This window comes from Salminus brasiliensis, chromosome 18 (genome assembly GCF_030463535.1).
Source record: "Salminus brasiliensis chromosome 18, fSalBra1.hap2, whole genome shotgun sequence".
Taxonomy (NCBI): Eukaryota; Metazoa; Chordata; class Actinopteri; order Characiformes; family Bryconidae; genus Salminus; species Salminus brasiliensis.
This window is the reverse complement of record NC_132895.1, coordinates 21638296-21655704: the sequence shown is the minus strand read 5'-3', so window position 1 is coordinate 21655704 and position 17409 is coordinate 21638296. Positions and strand designations below refer to the sequence as shown.

Genomic DNA, 17409 nt, shown 5'->3' with positions numbered 1-17409 from the left:
AAGTGTCTGCACATTTACTATCCAAAACCATTACCAGTGTACCAGTGTTTTAATCAGTACTGTAATTGCAATTAAAATGTGAATATGTTTAATATAATGAGCTCCAGTGGGGATCACAAAGCGGGATATCTCACCCCGTCCAATAGAAAAAGAGCCGAGTAACATTTCCATTGGACAGTAGGGCAGTGGTGGCTCATCGGCTAGGGCACCCAAGTAGGGTGCCACTGTTGGCCTTGAGCAAGGCCCTTAATCCTCCCTGCTCCCAGGGCACCTCAGCAATGGCTGCCCACCGCTTCGGGCACACGTGCTCACTGTCACTGTGTGTGTGTGTTTGATCGCTAGTGTGTGTGTGTTCACTGCACAGGTGGGTTAAAGATGTAGGCCAATTCCGTCTGTAAAAAGTATATGTCAAAAGATTTCATTGTAAATAAGTGATTTTGAGCATTTCTATTGGTCCATTTATGCAGAATTATTTACACAGTTCACAGAGCAGCTACAGCTCATTGGACAGCAGCGATATAAAGTATTTTCAATAAAAGTTCAAACATAAATAACAATACAACAAGAAACAATACAACGGTTACTTGGACTTTTGGAGTTTAGTACATGTAGTCATTGACATTTAGTCACTTACATTGATGGCAGCATCTGTGCTACTTCATAAATGGTCCCATCTCTAATGTTTGAGACTTATCTATTAAAAAGAGTCAAATACAGTCTAACAGCACTCCTAAAAATCACCTCTAATAACCACAGGTTTTATTTGTGTTGAATTAAACCCAACTCAAACAGCTGTTTTCTGGTGAACAAACAATGGACTTAAGGTACGGAACACTGTGTGTTAAGAGACCTAACAATGTATTAGATTACAATTGTTACATTTTAATCAATAAATTAATACTACAATTTAATCTAAATCTAATCTAATCTAAATTTATACTACACCTAAAATCTCAGTTTAATCCCTTAATACCCCAAGGCGTATTACACAGTAAGGTGTATTATTCAGTAACTACAGGGACTTCTGTACAAACTGGTGGAGCTATTCTTTGGTAATACAACTTTGTAATAACACTTTCGGCCCACCGGCTGTCCATATGCTTTCTAAGGGTTTAAGTAACTTACTCCAGAAACATTTGTCCACACAGAGAAAACAGAGAAAACCTAAAATAATTAACAAGCAGTTTAATTAGGCTTATTCAACTCAAATAAGTGTTTTGAATGAATCAGTGAATCAGTAATTGAGTTCAATAACATTGCCCAAACCTCATTCTATATGTCATTCTTCCATTGAAACAACACAATGACTCAGTTCGACTCAATCACATGTACTTGCTGAGAAACATCAATAAGAATGAATGAATCAAACCCAACAGCGTTGCCGCTGAATTTTTTGAGGGGGAATCTGACACACTCGGGACTCAGACACACTCTCAGTGTTTAAATCTAGATTAAAAACACACATTTTCACACAAACCTTTAGTTAATCATGTAGCCTGATTAAATACTAACACTGTTCTTGTTGTTCTGTCATTTGTTCTGCTATCTGGTGTTGACCAAAGGAGGATAGGTTCCCCTTTTGAGTCTTGGTTCCTCTCAAGGTTGCTTTCTCTCGATCTGCGGGAGTTTTTCCTTGCTACTGTCGCCACTGGCTCTGACAGTTTAAAAGAGGCTCAGACCCGGAGCTCTGTAAAGCAGTATTTAAATACAATTGAATTGAATTGTATTTTCAAGCCAATCACATTCCAGTTGCATATGACAACAGCTTAAACTGCATTATGTGGATTTGAACTCAAAGATCATATTTGAATATGCAAACTAGTCAGATAAGTTCACCAAAATCAAAACACTTGAGTAATACATAAGATATATAAATATGTTTCCACCCTGTAATCCATTTTTGTTAAACATGAAACTGGACATATATAAGTGTGGGATTACAGTATGATAGGTGCTAAATGGACTCTGAAGCTTTACTGCAGTATTAATAACTGATGGTTTTTGAACCGATACTTACGTTTTTGGAAAGGTACTTTTACATGAGTTATTATAGGCCAGTTGCCCACACAAAAAGTCTGGACTAAATTTCAGTGTCAGTGGTGACACTGTATTTTGGCTGCTCTAGGGTTTGGACACTGTTTGTGGAATCACATTTACCAGCTCTGACAAACTGGTCTCATTCTTATGGAGAACAATCTGAAACGTAGCCTATGGACCTGAAAATGTCCTCAGGGGATCCTCAGAAGCTGAAGTAGGGCATTATGTGAGTCACTAACTAGCATTACTGTCTCACCAGTTGTGATTAATCAAATAGACTGGTAAACAAACTGGTACAGAAATATAACTCCTTTATTGCAAGATGCTCAGTAGAAGTCTCAGACAATCCACAAAAACAGGCAAGATCACACACATCAGATTCAATGTTACCACTTAGCATAATAAAAAATATGATTTAATAACCAATTGTTATTAGTCTGGTGTGGACAAATCATGAAGATTGGCCTCTATAGTCCTAAAATCTTTTAAACGTGTTTATCTTTTAATCAAGGGAACTTGACTGGAGTGCATGTGACCACGTTACTCCTTCACGTTTCTGGATTTGGAAAAACAAATCTGTCTGGAACACCATTTGTGGAATATGGGAAGAAATTTGTAGATACATAATATTAGAACAAAACTAGGTTTAGTAAAATTAACCTACTACAAATATGTAAAGCTTTGGCCATACAATAATATGGTACAGGATGAATTAAACACATAACAGTAAGATCCAGTTTACACCTGGTCACTAGTATCTAGACTGTATCCTGATAAGATTTTAGCCACATGCATTTACACTGGGATGGAATATGCACTCGTGCAGCAATTTTTACTATTGTTTGGGTTGTACTGGGAGGAGTTTTGGTAGTCAAATACGTCTTGGAGAGACGGATGTTTTCACACTGCTGTAACATGTGGCTCAAATGCATCTCAGACCACCTCCTAAAGTGTTTGAGTGGTTTAAATGTGTCTTGGGTGTGTTTGCACGTGCATTTTATATGGTTTGGCCTCATCCAGATATAATCCTGATACTCACAGAGGTGAGTGACCAGGTGTAAACGGGGTCTAAGGCAGAAGTGGTTCAGGTGGTTAGAGCTCCACAGCACATATTATATGGCATGATACAGCAGTTCTGTAGTGTTCCTGGTCTTGGATGCTTTGGGTGTTTACCAAGTCCCAAATAAATAAATAAATATTTATGCTATGACTCCATTCACGCTAACTCTGTGTGCACAAACAAAGACTACAAAGCAATAAAATAAATAATGCAAATAAGATTTAAGCTTATTAAACATTGTTTAAAACCGAAATGTCAAAATGCCCATGTATTCTATTATTGACATTGACTAAATCGATTTGTAACTGTCACGAAAAAAACCTCGCATCTCCAAAATGCCAATTTTACAGAAGAAGGAAAAAATCCACGTATAAGATTCCAATATTTCAAGTTATGTTGGAGCATTTCTATTGGTCCATTCATGACACTGTGTTCACACAAAGTAAAAGAGCATTTAGATTATGTCAAAATTAGAGATGCAAGGTTTCTGCATGGCCGTGACATTCACATCGAATTCCATTTGTTTCACAATAAACATATTGTGCAAAAGTAACACAGTGAAACCAGCCTATTCAGGTACAGGAACAAGCACAGCTTATTCTATCATGACAGGCAACTTATGCTTAACGACTTTAGTATTATCAATCACCAAACAGCCAATAGAGTGTCAGCAGAGTGAATGAATTATTATGCAAATACACGCGCTTCACTGACAGGAAAATACCTGATGGCAAACATTCAAATCTGTGTTGTTTTTAAAAAGGCAGCGCCCCAGTCATTATACAAAACAGATACTACAGAGTCAAAATGGCAGTCTCCTTTCATTGGGCCTGCATTAACACTCAGACAGTGAAGCCTTTAAATCCCTCCAAAGTGTCAGCATCTCTTTGGGGCTGCGCTTATGCACCAGAAGAACTCTGCGGTAGGCACACGGCTTCCCCCTCTCGGCCTCTGGTAGGTCAAACGTCAAAAACCCTGGGTGATGAGTAGGGGATATCCCCAGTCTGTTGAGGCACATGCCCAAGTACACATCATCGATGGGGAACAGACTGACCCACTGAGAGACCACTCGCAACCGCGTGGCCAGAGCACCAGAGTAAACCACGCCTCCTCCGCCCGCGTACGTTGGGTACATTCCTTTGTAGAAACTCTCGGGTATGTAGTATTTCGTGTTGGCTTGGCGACTGGGCCAAGCATTGGTAATCACATCCCCCACAAGGAAATGCTCTCCTCCTTTGGTGTCATTGATGACCCCTTGGTGTTCATTCAGGTAGTCCAGGAGAGCGCCTGTCCTGACAAAAACATCGTCATCCCCTTTGAAGATGAAGTGGACGTGCGGGCAATGCATGGACAGCCAGTCCCAGAAGAGCACGTCCTTTAGGGTGAGGTTGAAGAAGGTGTCTCTGAAGTCCCACTGCAGGACGTCTTTGTAATGGCTGCTCTCCAGCTGTAGGAGTGCCCCCAGGTCTGGGTATGGGCCTGTTGTTGTGTCTTGTCGTCCAAGCAAGAAGACAGTACGTACCTGCCACCATTTTCCCCCTACCTCCTCCTTTATCAGGCCGCTCCTCCCCCATGTCTCCCTAATGGCCTGCCTGTTCTCAAAGCTCCCCACCTGGGACTTGATTGCCATTAGTAGCACTGGAGCCTCTGCGTCAGCGTCTCGCCTGGCGCACAGGTCAGGCTGGTCCATCAGGAGTGTGTAGCGCCTGCAGTGCATGGACAAGACAAAGTCCTGCATCTGTTCAGGCATAGTGTTGAAGTCAGGCAGCTGAGATGCCCAGAGGGGGTCAGGTCTACACGGGGGAGGTCCATCGGCCTCATTCATGTAATTAGGGTCAGTGCTTGGAGCGCTAATCTCTGTGCTGTTACCTCTCAATATGGGATTGTGTTGTCTGTCCTGAAGATGCTGAAGGCGGTTCCACAGAGCGCCATCCATCAAGCGCAGGTTCCAGAAGGTGGTGAGTGGATGGGGTGCTAAAGCTCCAGAGTTGGACGAAGCACCAGGGGCTACGAAATGAAGAGGTAGCTGAGGTTCTGGAGCATAGGACATGGCGACGAATATGGACACCATGACGTACACCAAGAGATGACTCATCATCACAAATGGGAGGACACACAGGCACAGGGCCCTTCCGCTGCACCTGCATCGTGCCATGGACTGGAAAAAGAGAAGAAGCAATATGAGAACAAGCCTATGTGTTACATATTACAAGAAGTAGAGATGGAAAATTCAGGTCCAGAATGTAAGAATCTGTCCCAGGATTTTGTTCTAACTGCCAGGGGAGGATTTTTACTATCTGGGCCTGAATTTTCCATTTCTTCCAAGGAGGTACATGATATTTGGCTCAGCGGTTAGAGCGCCGGGTTATCGATAACAGGGTTGTGGGTTCGATTCCCGGGCTTGGCAAGCTGCCACTGTTGGGCCCTTGAGCCCTACCCTTGAGAGGGTAAAGGGCCCTTGAGCAAGGCCCTTTACCCTCTCTGCTCCCCGGGCGCTGGAGTTGGCTGCCCACTGCTCTGGGTGTGTGTGTGTACTCACTGCCCCTAGCTCCCTAGTGTGTGTGTGAGTGTGTGTTCACTACCACAGATGGGTTAAATGCGGAGGACCCATTTCGCTGTACAGTGCACACTGTACAGTGACAAATACGTGCACCTTTACCTTTGGGTTGAAATGGTTACATACAGTACTATACAAAAGTTATAGGCTGGTCTAATGGCTCGCAAGTTTGAATCCTGAGCCATGCCGCTTTGCCATTAGCAGCCAGAATCTGAGAGAGCACAATAGGCCATACTCTCTCCGGATGATGAGAATGAGTGGATTAACTGCCAATTATTTTTTTTTAGGGTAACAATTTATTCCTAAACTTTCATCATACAATGTCAGATGCATAAGGGAACACACTTAAACTGCATTTAATAGCTTTCAGTGATGTAGCTTTTTTGTAGGTCATTTAGTTCCTATTACCACCCCATCAAGCAATTCTGACAGTACATTTTTGTTTTTTTTTGTGGACTGGAGCACTTCACCCCAAACCACTCAACATGACTTTGTTTACATCTTAACCATTTCATTATTCTGGAATTTTGGGAAAACAACAGAATTCCCACTTTAAGTGAAATCAGGAGCTGGTGGATTTGCCCAAATCTTTGTCGTGGCTCTGGAGGAGAAGTTGGGAAGCAAACCTTTGTTGTTAAACCCGCTCAAGAGCAGTTCAATGAATCATTTTCACTTCATGTAAGCGATCTTTCTGAATTTGAAGACTCTTCACACTCACTTTTCTTTATTACAAACATGGTTTATGTTTATGGAATTCAAGAGGTTCTTCTATGTCATTCCTCAAAGCACCCTTTGTAGCCCCTTCATTTGTAAGTGTGTATAGGGTGTTTTGTTGGGGGAAAAAACATGTTTATTTTAGAAATGTCCTCATGTTCCTAGAACGTTTGGGCAATAATATACACGGCCAAACTCCAACCGCAGCCCTCTGTTTTCAAGATCTGGAGATAATGAGGAACCTGTTTAAGCAAAGCTGTCGTTGTTAAGTCTTGAAAGTACCACTCTGCCTCTTGCAGACTTAGGAGCATTAAGGGAATGTCCCTAGGGGATTCAGTCTCCATGGCTTGCTCCCAGGGGGCTCATTATCTGTACCTGACTTCATCACACAGCCCAAGATATTTACATCAGGTACCTCAAGAGCACATTTACCCAGTGGATGAAAACACCTTGTTTACACCCTGTTTACACGTTTTCGCCTAAAAGGCAGACTAATGTACGTGATGAGAAACTGACGTTCAACTGGACCACGGTTTGGGTTGCTCATGACATCATTTTGAACCCCACACTCTTTCACAGATTATCCAAACAGATGTTAGCTAGCTACATCACAGTGACCCCAAAAGTCAAGGAGCAGCATATACATGGCAACTATACAGACTGACCACAAAGTTCCCTCTCTCTAAATCACCTTACCTCCTAATTAGCAGATCCAATCTTCGTGGTCTGTTCAGGGAGAGCCCAGCTGTCACTTCATCAGGAGCATGAAGTGTCTTGCAGATGCGCTGACACCGTTCTTCCAGAAAGCCTCACGTGTGAGGGTCTGTTCATGCTGAACTCCTACGTTTTCATGAGAGCAGAGCTGAGACCTTCTCAGACCTTCTCTGTGCGTGGCTCAACCGTTGCAACGGCACGTAACCGACGCCCAGACCGTGTGCAGGTGCACGACTGCGATTGGTGAGTTGATGGGTGAGTAGCATCCACAGCTCTGCCCTGCTCTGCTCTGCTCTGCTCTGCTCTGCCCTGCCCTGCTCTGCCCTGCCCTGCTCTGCTCTGCTCTGCTCTCCCCCTCTCAGCTCCAATGCAGCTTCATGGGCGTGTTGAAGGTGTCGTGACTCACGTGACCCTCGTAGATAAGATACATTCAGGTACTGTGGCTTCCATTAGGTAGGACAGGACTGTGTGAAGAGGTCATGCTGGACAGTGTTGTTTGATAATAGGATGGGGACAATGGGAATAGCAGAATAGCAGATTCAGGGATCCAGGGACTGTCTGTAATATCTGATGGCACTAAATCTAATTAAAACAAGTCAGTATGATCTCTGTATAATGCCACGGGCAGCTGTATATAATATAATATATAATATGATGACAATATTCTTATAACAGTATAATGTCACATAATTGATCACAATATCAATTACATATTAACATATTACCCACACCTACAGTTGTTTGATTGATAATACTGAAATGGGAGTTCATCTGTGTGGATCTGGGGGCAATATTTAATGCAATTTAACTTTATTGTCCTTATATTAATACTAAGAGTTATACAGTAGAATTAAACACTGTTAGGTTAAATCTCAGGTGCAGTAATAGATAAAGGACATGGGACAATAGTGCAAGGACAATAGGCAAAATACAAGACAATAAATACAATAGACAAGAATTACAACACAATAAATGTGCAAATAAGTGCATGAAGGCAGGAGTGTGAGTGTTACCCCGTGACAGGCATGTGCGCTCACTGTCTGCTGTGTGTGTTCACTGCACGGATGGGTTAAAGGCGGAGGCCAAATACTGTATGGTTGCCTATGTCTTTGTCTAATGAATATGTACTCTAGTGATTACAGTTGGGTGCTTGTGTGTATTAATAGAAACATGAGAGTTTAACATGTTCAGGTATAGTATGCTGAGGTAGAACTGGTCTGGGGTTTGCAAACAGCATCGCATATGGTAGCAAAGTCTACGGCACAAGTAATAGGTGTAGCAGCTTAGTAATAGGTGTAGCAGGCACTGTAAAGAGAATTGAAAATAAATGGGGGATATACCTAATCTATCATGTTCTACTAAATGGTACAATATGATCGGTGCATATATATGAACTTTAATAACGCTCTTTTAATGATTATATGTCTGATTCTGTAATACCATTGAATAACATAAAGTTGGATGGGCAAGATCCCCAGATCTCCTACAAATGTAACCCTGCACCTAAACTTAACCTTGAATCAACCTTAAATCCTAACCTAAACCTTAAATCTAACCCTAAAAGGGTAAGTTTAAGTGCAGGGTTACATTCAATAGACAATCTTTTACATTAAACATAGAGTTCAGCTGCATTTAATAGGCATTCAGTTAAATGTTGGTTGAATGTCAGGCAATGGTGTCAAGTGCACATACTTAAGTAGAAATTTTGGTTATCTATACTAATTATTTTTCGGCCCACTTTCTACTTCTACTACTTACATTTTCACGCAATTATCTGTAATTTCTACTCCTTACATTTTTAAAATAGCCTCGTTACTCCTATTTTCATTCCGGCTTGTGGCCGTATTCTAGTTAGCAAAAGCTCAAACTTTTGCTAAAAAAGAAATAGTCAAATGTTATAAAAAGCATCCCCTGTAACTGAACCAGGACATCTGAATCTGCCCTACATTTCAAAAATGCAGTGCGGTGGCGAAGCACTGTGTGAATGTATGAAAAAAACCCCAAAAAACACAATGATGATGTGATGATGTGGTGTGGAGAGACCATTCTCACAGAGCATCGCTGAGGATCTGATAAAGCACAGGTGACTGTGTTTCACCTCAATTAAGCAATGTTCATCAGGTTAATCAAGGCTCATTGCTCACAAACATAGAGTTGTAGGACTAACTGTTATCCTCATAGCGGCGATTGCGATTGGATTTGGGACTGGGATTGAAATCTGACTAAAGGGTCTTTGGCGTATAAATAGTAAGTGTATGACTTTGGTTGGTTTGGTTGCTCAGAGGGGGTTTTACAGCCTATGTTATGGCCTTAATGTGAACATGCTAATTTTCCTTTTATAGTGGGCTGGCGGCTCACACAGATGCCACAAAGTATCACATAGCATCGCCCTCTACAGCTGACCACATCATAGCTATCTTTTTAGTGCTTTTTAGCAACCATTATTCCCATTTTTAGCAGAGTCTGGAAGTGATATGCATACACAGAGGCTGTATGTGCAGTTAATCTTTATCAGTCAGGCCCAGGTGTCTTTTATCAGCCAGAGAAAGCTATTTGTCAGTCAGCTGCTGCAACTAGCACACTTTTAGCCCATCTTGACATTGGACTGTGTGTAAACGGAGAGATAATCATCACACGGGGTACAGTTGGATGCAGGACTAGCGGTGTTACATCTATATGAATTATGGTTAACACTGGTTAAGGTCTGGGACTGATAAAGTCATGGGAGCTTGTTGCAGAGAATTATTGGACAGCGACTACATTCCACTATTCTATCATGCCTGCCCCTGTTCTGTCTTGCCTGCCTCTGTTTTCTGTACCCTCTGTTTGTGTCTTGTCTGTCCTAGCCCCTCCTGTTCATTAGTGTTCCCACCTCTGCCTTCTCTGTAGCCACACCCCCTTGTTAGTCCCAGGTGTTCCTCGTTGTCCCTGTGTATAAGTACCCCTTAGTTTCGTCCTTCCTTTGTCAGGTCTTGTGCATGTGAACTTGCATATGGGTCCATGGTGGTTTTATGGTTTGTTTGGTTCCTGTATTCTTTGATTTGGTAGTCTTAGTGTTTGTTATTTTTGCAAAACCTGTCTGCTTTGTTTCTGTTTGTTTCTTTTTGCTAAGCTTAGTAGTTATGTTTGTTTAATCTATTTGTTCTGTTTGTTTAGTTTGTTAGTTTTAGTATTTGAATTATTTCCCTTTGTAGTCTGCTTTTCTATTTGTTCTGTTTTAGTCTTCCTTTCATTAAAAACCTTATAATTAAAAGTATGGCCACTATACACCGTAACATTCTTACAGCAGACAGTCATTTTGAGCAGAATTCTAAATGTTTATAGGTTTCATTTATTTAGCAAGAGGCTAAAATGCTAGCACCAATCATGCATGAAAGTTTGATGCCCGCTCTGGCCAAAAGGCACTGTGATACTGAATTCTAAAGAATTTGTAGAGTATGTGTGTAGCATGATTAGATGATCATTTTCTCAGACAAAAATATTAGAGTTGTTCTCTCTTAGAGGTGGAAAAATTGCAGCCGTAGCTTCTAGATGTTGTTAAATTTAATCTTTACTAATGGTCCTCTAATGGCTGGAAGTATTCAGCTATTAGCAACAATGTATTAAACTGTAGAAGGGTGTTAGCGTGGGGTATATTTTATGTAATATATAAATACGGGTCTGGTACTTTACAGAAAAGCTGCTGCTATGCAGACATGAAGTGAGCTATAATCAAAGGTAACTAGGTAAGCAGGAAAAGTATTATCTCGTTAGCAGCAGCACCATTGAAACAAAGGGGCTCAGAAAAGGTTGAATAAAACATCAGTGGTTAGATGCTCAGTAGATTTATTTAGTGACATCATCTGTTTAGCTTCCTGCAATGCAAGCAGTGGACATATCATTGGATGGTTTATTAATTTGCAGGACATCAGGGTTTATCTGTGCTGATAAAGGCCCACCCAGTGGCATTTTCCATTATAGCCTGACAAAATAACCACTAACTCTGTTAGGCATGCAGTACAGGAACAAACAGTGACAGTACTCAAACACTGAATGCTCATGGCAGGCACTGAGTTAGCAAAATGCCTTTCTTTCCTGCAGTGACCAGGGCAACACACTGCTCCCTGTTCAGACCTCGTAATTCGCCTCGTGGCTGATGACATGAATAGCAGCTTGCAAAAAAAAAAAAAAAGAACGACAAGGCTATAACTGCTATTTGCATAGCTAAGGAAATCAATCTGTCGTAACACAAAAGGCCCTGGTTTAAATCCCTTTTGCCCTGGGTTGGTTTCCTTGCCAGGATTAAGATTAGTCCTGGACTACACAACATTCAGCAGACTTCTCTATTATGCATATTGTGAAACACCAATTTGCTAAGCATTACAATGTAGTAGGCAGGTATTTCATATTAAACTAAATAAAATGTAGGCCAAAGGTGTATAAACCCCCTCTTAATCCAATAGAATTAAACAGGATGGTTTTGTAACTGTACCTTTAAGATTGAGACAGCCAAGCTCATAACTATTTGGACGGTGGCATGAATTTGCCATTTTAAAGGATATTTATAAATATAGGGAGTATTTGCAGTCACTGTCTGTTTGATGTCTAGAACCTAAGGACATCACCAAATGCTAATTCCCCTCTCATTCCCTTTAGATGCTTTACAGGCTTTTACAGCTTTTTTGCTCATTTGCTGCTTGTTTGAGGGTCTTTGCACCTCTAGTTTTGTCTTCAATGTGAGTGAAATGCTGCTTAGTTAGGTTGAGGTCAGGTGACTGACTTGGCTATGGAAAAATAATTGAATAATATATTTCTTTGACTTGAGAATCTCACTGTACCATTTGAGTCTTGCAGCATTTAATTGAATGTGAGCAGAATGTATAGCTGTATACACATCAGAAATCCTCCTGCTACATCTATCAACAGTCCTAACATCAACCTGTTCGGTTAGAGCACTGGGTTATTGATAACAGGGTTGTGGGTTCGATTCCCGGGCTTGGCAAGCTGCCACTGTTGGGCCCTTGAGCAAGGCCCTTTACCCTCTCTGCTCCCCGGGCGCTGGAGTTGGCTGCCCACCGCTCTGGGTGTGTGTGTGTACTCACTGCCCCTAGCTCACTAGTGTGTGTGTGAGTGTGTGTTCACTACCACAGATGGGTTAAATGCGGAGGACCCATTTCGCTGTACAGTGCACACTGTACAGTGACAAATACGTGCACCTTTACCTTTACCTGACTCAGTTCCTGGTAGCTATACATGCCCAAGCCATAATAGTGCCATCATCATGTCTGACAGATCCATCTTTTATTGTTCTCCATACTCAGGCTAATTTCTTGTGGTATAGTAGTCTAATCTGACCTTTCTGTTCTTAAGTGTCACCAGTGGTTTGCACTTTATTTACATTGATGATCTTATGATTGTTGACTTTGAAAATAATGTGCTGACCACTTTGAGAATGTTCTTGACTTGAACAGGTGTTGTGAAAGGGTTTTTCACCAAGGAAACAGTTCTAGCATGGTCCTTCAGGCCTTTCAGTGTTTAGAGCTTGCTTGGCAGTGCATTATATTTTTTAAGACTTGACCACATCTTGATTGCTTCCTTTCAAATTCACTGAGGTGGTATAGGGTATAGAGCAGTGTTTCTCGACCATGGTTCTGGAGGCACCCTGCCCTGCACATTTAAGTGCTCTTCTTGTTCTCAACACACCTAATTCAACTAATCAGCTCATTAACAAGCCCTCCCAGAGTTGCAGGGGGTGTTAAAGCAGGTCCACTATTTTAGCAGTCCACTAAAATGTGCAAGGCAGGGTGCCTCCAGTACCAGGGTTGAGAAACACTGCACTGATGTCACATCCCGCTGGAATACGCCTCCTTTAGTCAGACACAGTGGCAACATATTTTACAGCATGGCTGATTAGAGTTCATTAGAGGAAATGGCCAAACCCGGAATGCAACAAGCGATTATCTGCTCAAGTTAGCAGTTGGATATGATAACAATCCTTCCAAATGAACAAAGAACCAATGGTCCATGCACATTGATATCCAGGGGCTCAACAAAACACACATTTAGAAGTAAAAGCTTCATATCTGAAAGCACAAAGAAAAGAACATGGTCTAAAGAGAGTTTTCAACTGTTTTCAGGAACATTTAGTAGACTGGTTCATCCAGGCTTCCTTGCTCAGGCTTTTCATTGAGCCTGCAACTAAACTGCGTGTTTTTTTTTCCGGCTGTTTTCAGAGCATGACATCACCAATCAGTGAACTCCGCATTTGCATCGGCTTTTCTTTTCTTTAGCTTTCAGTCTGTGAAAGGATAGCTCTAAATGCTTGCTGAATCTGCTTGTACTGTCAATCGCAAGACAGCCTTCCTATTTTTGATGTTACACACTGCTAACACTGCCACTCAGTCAGTCTTATTGCCGCTCAATGGGCGGAGCCACAGTGACTCCCATCAACTGTGACTTCACGTGCATACCCTCAAAAGACAAAATTACACAAATTATGTCACAGTTCGAATATTTAAGGCTGCAACACGTCTTATAACTTCAGTCTGAATGGGCGGGGCTAAACTGCTGTAGATTTATGCAGGTGCATTGGTTTGGCTTAGTTTTCCTATATAACTACATGGACTGGTGTTTGCATCCTACAGTACACTCTTACTCTTACAAGCTTTAGGCCTGAATCTACATAGTACAAGTTATTATTCTGGGAAAGTCACAGCTCCAAAATGCTGGGCACAAGCCATACACACTCACCCTCTATATCTCTACACACACACTCACTCCCTCACACGCATCCTAAAAGCCCTTGCCCCAGTTTTTTCATCCCTCTCAGGCACACCACCATTCTAGCATTGTTCTATCAGTCTAACTTTAACGTTGAAGTGGCCTGTGCTTCAGCGTCCAGAACAGGCAGTGCCTCCCACACACACACCCTCCCTCCCTACCACCCCTGTCCCAGCCTCTTCCTTTGCAACTGATATGATTGGACTGTCATCAGCAGAGCCAGGACTTTGGACTGACGAAGGCCCTAAGAGAACGGGACCTGGGTTTGATTGTGTTACTGTCTGTGCCCTGTGTAAAGCCATAGCTCAGCATCCTATTGATTTAACCCCCTGAGGGCACTAAATCACGGCACACAGCAATCACACAGCACAACGGCTAACACTTATGTAACTACAGCAGGTTGAAGTGGGCAGGGTAAAATGCTGAATTGTCAATGGCAATCTAACAAAGCTCATTGACTATACCACGAGAGGCCAATAATTTCCAAACTGATGCCCCTGCTTCGGAATCGTGCCAGTAGTTGGTAGTGGTCTTTTTTGACTGTACCCTGTACTACACTTTTAAAGAAAAAGGGGGATCTTCAAGAGATCTTCAGAAAAGACAATGAATCCATATAGAACGCTAACAACTCAAAGGACCACTTTCATGCTGGAGGGGTTCTGCACATTGGTGGAAAACCACCTCGTAGCTGGTTCTTCATAGAACCCTTTATAGAATGGATTAGTACCGAAGTGTAGAATGCAATCGTACCGATGCCTGGTCCGCGAACCTCTGTAGCAAAGAAACCCAGACACTGTGTATTGGTGATTTGATGTAAAAAATGTATTTCAACAAATCGTTTTAGTTTTCCAGAAGTCTCCAAGTACATCAATGGTGGACAGTTCTCCGGTAATACAGCCAACCGTTGTCCTTCTGCTCTTTCTTAAAGAGGTAAATCAATCTCCTAGTCAGCACTGGTAATAATCAGTGTCTAATACTGATCATCATTGTTGCTGTAGAGCAATATATCACAGTCGCTCAATCACAGTAGGTTTTTAGGAAAAAAGAAAGCAACAAAAGCCCTCCTATCGATTCACAATGATAAAGACAATGAAGCCCTTAAAAATAAAAGTGCCAAAAAGAGTTTTCTGGAACGCTTCGGGTTTCCTAAGGAATCTTTCAGTAGATGGTGCTTGAGATTAGAGATTTGCATGGGAAGAACCTTTTTAGTCCTTCACATACTAGTCAATTCTATACCAATTATAGGTTCTTCCTAGAACCTTGGGTCTAAGTCGAGAACCCTTTAGGAACCTTTACTTTTAAGAGCACAAAGAAGACAAAATGAACACATGTAAGAAAAGACTGATACGTCCAGCTGCGCTCTATACAGTGAAGCGTGGACATCAAAAATCTCAGTTCGGTGGAGATTGGGGTACAACATGCATACCAGTTCCTCCTGCCTTTCGTAAGGGGCGGTAACCTAATACTTCTATACACGTCTATCAAAAGAGTCACTGATAAAATCGTAATGATCAGACAAAAACATTGTCAACATATGAAAATATAGCATCATCTCATGAGAATCGTTGTTCAGCAGTTCAGCGGAGAAAAAACCTGCACAGAAAGTATAAAGATACAGCAACGGAGTACAACATCGTCGTCGGGTCTAACTCGGTGTCACCCAGGGAGGCAGGGGAGTAAAGGCAAGACACTGATAATGGGACAGCACTCATCACACGTTACCCTCCAGGGCACTTCTTTTATCCTCCGCAGACTGACGCCGCGATCACCAGCTCACGAAAGTCACCCCTCGGTTTGGCACAATAACTTAGATCAGAATTTTAAAAAAGAAGGAACTGGAAAAAAAACAGGCATAACATACATGAATAAATATAAAGTCACTGGAATAGACGTAGATTTACATGTCTGAGCAAATTATACACCAAAATTTACATTTAGATGTTCAATATCCTGTGCAAAAAGACACATAGCTCAAGAGATCTCGCAACATATCACATAAAAGAAACTAAAAGACACTCTCCAACTCTTCTCATTCTTAAGAGATTAACACACACTTCCCAAATGGATTCAGTGCGCCTCTGAAAAACAATCGGCTTCACGTGTAGTTCACAGAGAGTGGTAATGTCAAAAGTCACTTAGTCCCTTGACTAATTTTCCTCGTAGCAAATCTCGTCCTTTTCACGTCTGGGATGGAAGGTATGATTGAATGAACAGAGAGGTAATCATTTCCTAATGACTGGAAGAGCAAACCTATGGGAAAAGAAGGCATCGTTGACTGTGGCATTGACAGATGCAGGCTTCCATCGAGGTTAAGAGTTTTGTCAATGATTCATACGCAAGGCCTGAGGTTGGGATTTCTAATAGAAATGGTAAGAAAGGTTCACGCTAGATGTTGACCTTCCTTCCCCACTTTGTACATCTCACTCTCATATATACATACACACACACACACACACATACACACAATGCACATTGCACAAACAAATCCAAACAACGTCAAGATCTCCGAGAAGTCACAACGTAAATTTCCTCTCCATCGTTAGGTGCTACACTGACTTTGGAAGACCGTTACTATACCTAAAGGCATTCATGGAATTTCATTTTCACTCCTTAAACATGTGTTGTATGTGTCCATCCAAGTAAGCAGGAGCAACTGGCAGTTTCAGATAAATAAAAAAAAAGGTAAAGACAAAAAAGCAAAGTGGAGCAAAGTAGGGATCCACAATTTAACAGCTCGTCGTAATAAATGCTAGATGTAAATATGTAAAGAAATAATGGCAATATAGTCAGTAGTCTTTAAACCATTACCACAAGTACAAATATTCAAGTTTAAGTACTTTAGTTGTTAATATTCGAACTGATCAGCAGCATCCATCTCTGGACAGACTGCAGAGATTGGTCTGGTCTCTCAGAGCAAAGTTAACCCACTGCTGTGTCCAAGAGGCCTTGTGCATATGAACAATTCAGTAATTTGGTAATGAGCAAAACTGTGACCTCAATTCAGTTGGCTTTCAAAGTCAAATACAGTCAGAAAGGTCAAGAGTGCTGATATTTCTAAAAAAACAAACAAAAAACAGTAAGCCTTTTCACACCAAAACTGTATCACTCTGCTAATGCATTGGCACCAACTGAACAGGCTGAGCTGAACCACTCAACTCCTTGTAGGCAAGTCCGTGCAGTAATTTCCAGTCACACAAATAAAGGCTCCCATTTCTATGAATGACGACAGGTCGAAATATTCGAAACATTAAAAGTAGTTTGTAGCGTTTTGCACAAAAAAGTGATTTTTTAGCCTGTTCTGGCATATCAAGAGGGGCTTTCCCCACTAGCACATCAACCCTCCTCTGCTAATGGCAGAACCAGCAAGCTGATTGGCTCTTGTTGTTGAAGGACGGGACTTAATCTGTAAACAGATGTCATGTTGAGCGTTAGGAGAACTCCCATTCATATTTCAACAAGTCACCAGTCTTTTCAATTATAACGTCTCTGGCTGAACTTGTTACTTCGACAGTTCTATGGCTCCATCCATACCACAAAAGGTGGACTGCATACAGGGCTCAACAGTTTC

General features: G+C 41.7%; 1 protein-coding gene across 1 annotated transcript; it reads right to left on the bottom strand.

Moving 5' to 3' along the window:
• Positions 1-3932: 3932 nt before the first annotated feature.
• On the bottom strand, positions 3933-5252 carry LOC140539470 (N-acetyllactosaminide beta-1,3-N-acetylglucosaminyltransferase 2). Its single transcript, XM_072662191.1, has one exon. It carries the CDS (start codon positions 5250-5252, stop codon positions 3933-3935), a length of 1320 nt encoding a protein of 439 aa, XP_072518292.1.
• Between the last annotated feature and the right edge of the window lie 12157 nt (positions 5253-17409).

Bases quoted from the DNA above. Each gene is read 5' to 3' on its own strand.
- LOC140539470 (XM_072662191.1), bottom strand. From the start codon at position 5,252: ATGGCACGATGCAGGTGCAGCGGAAGGGCCCTGTGCCTGTGTGTCCTC.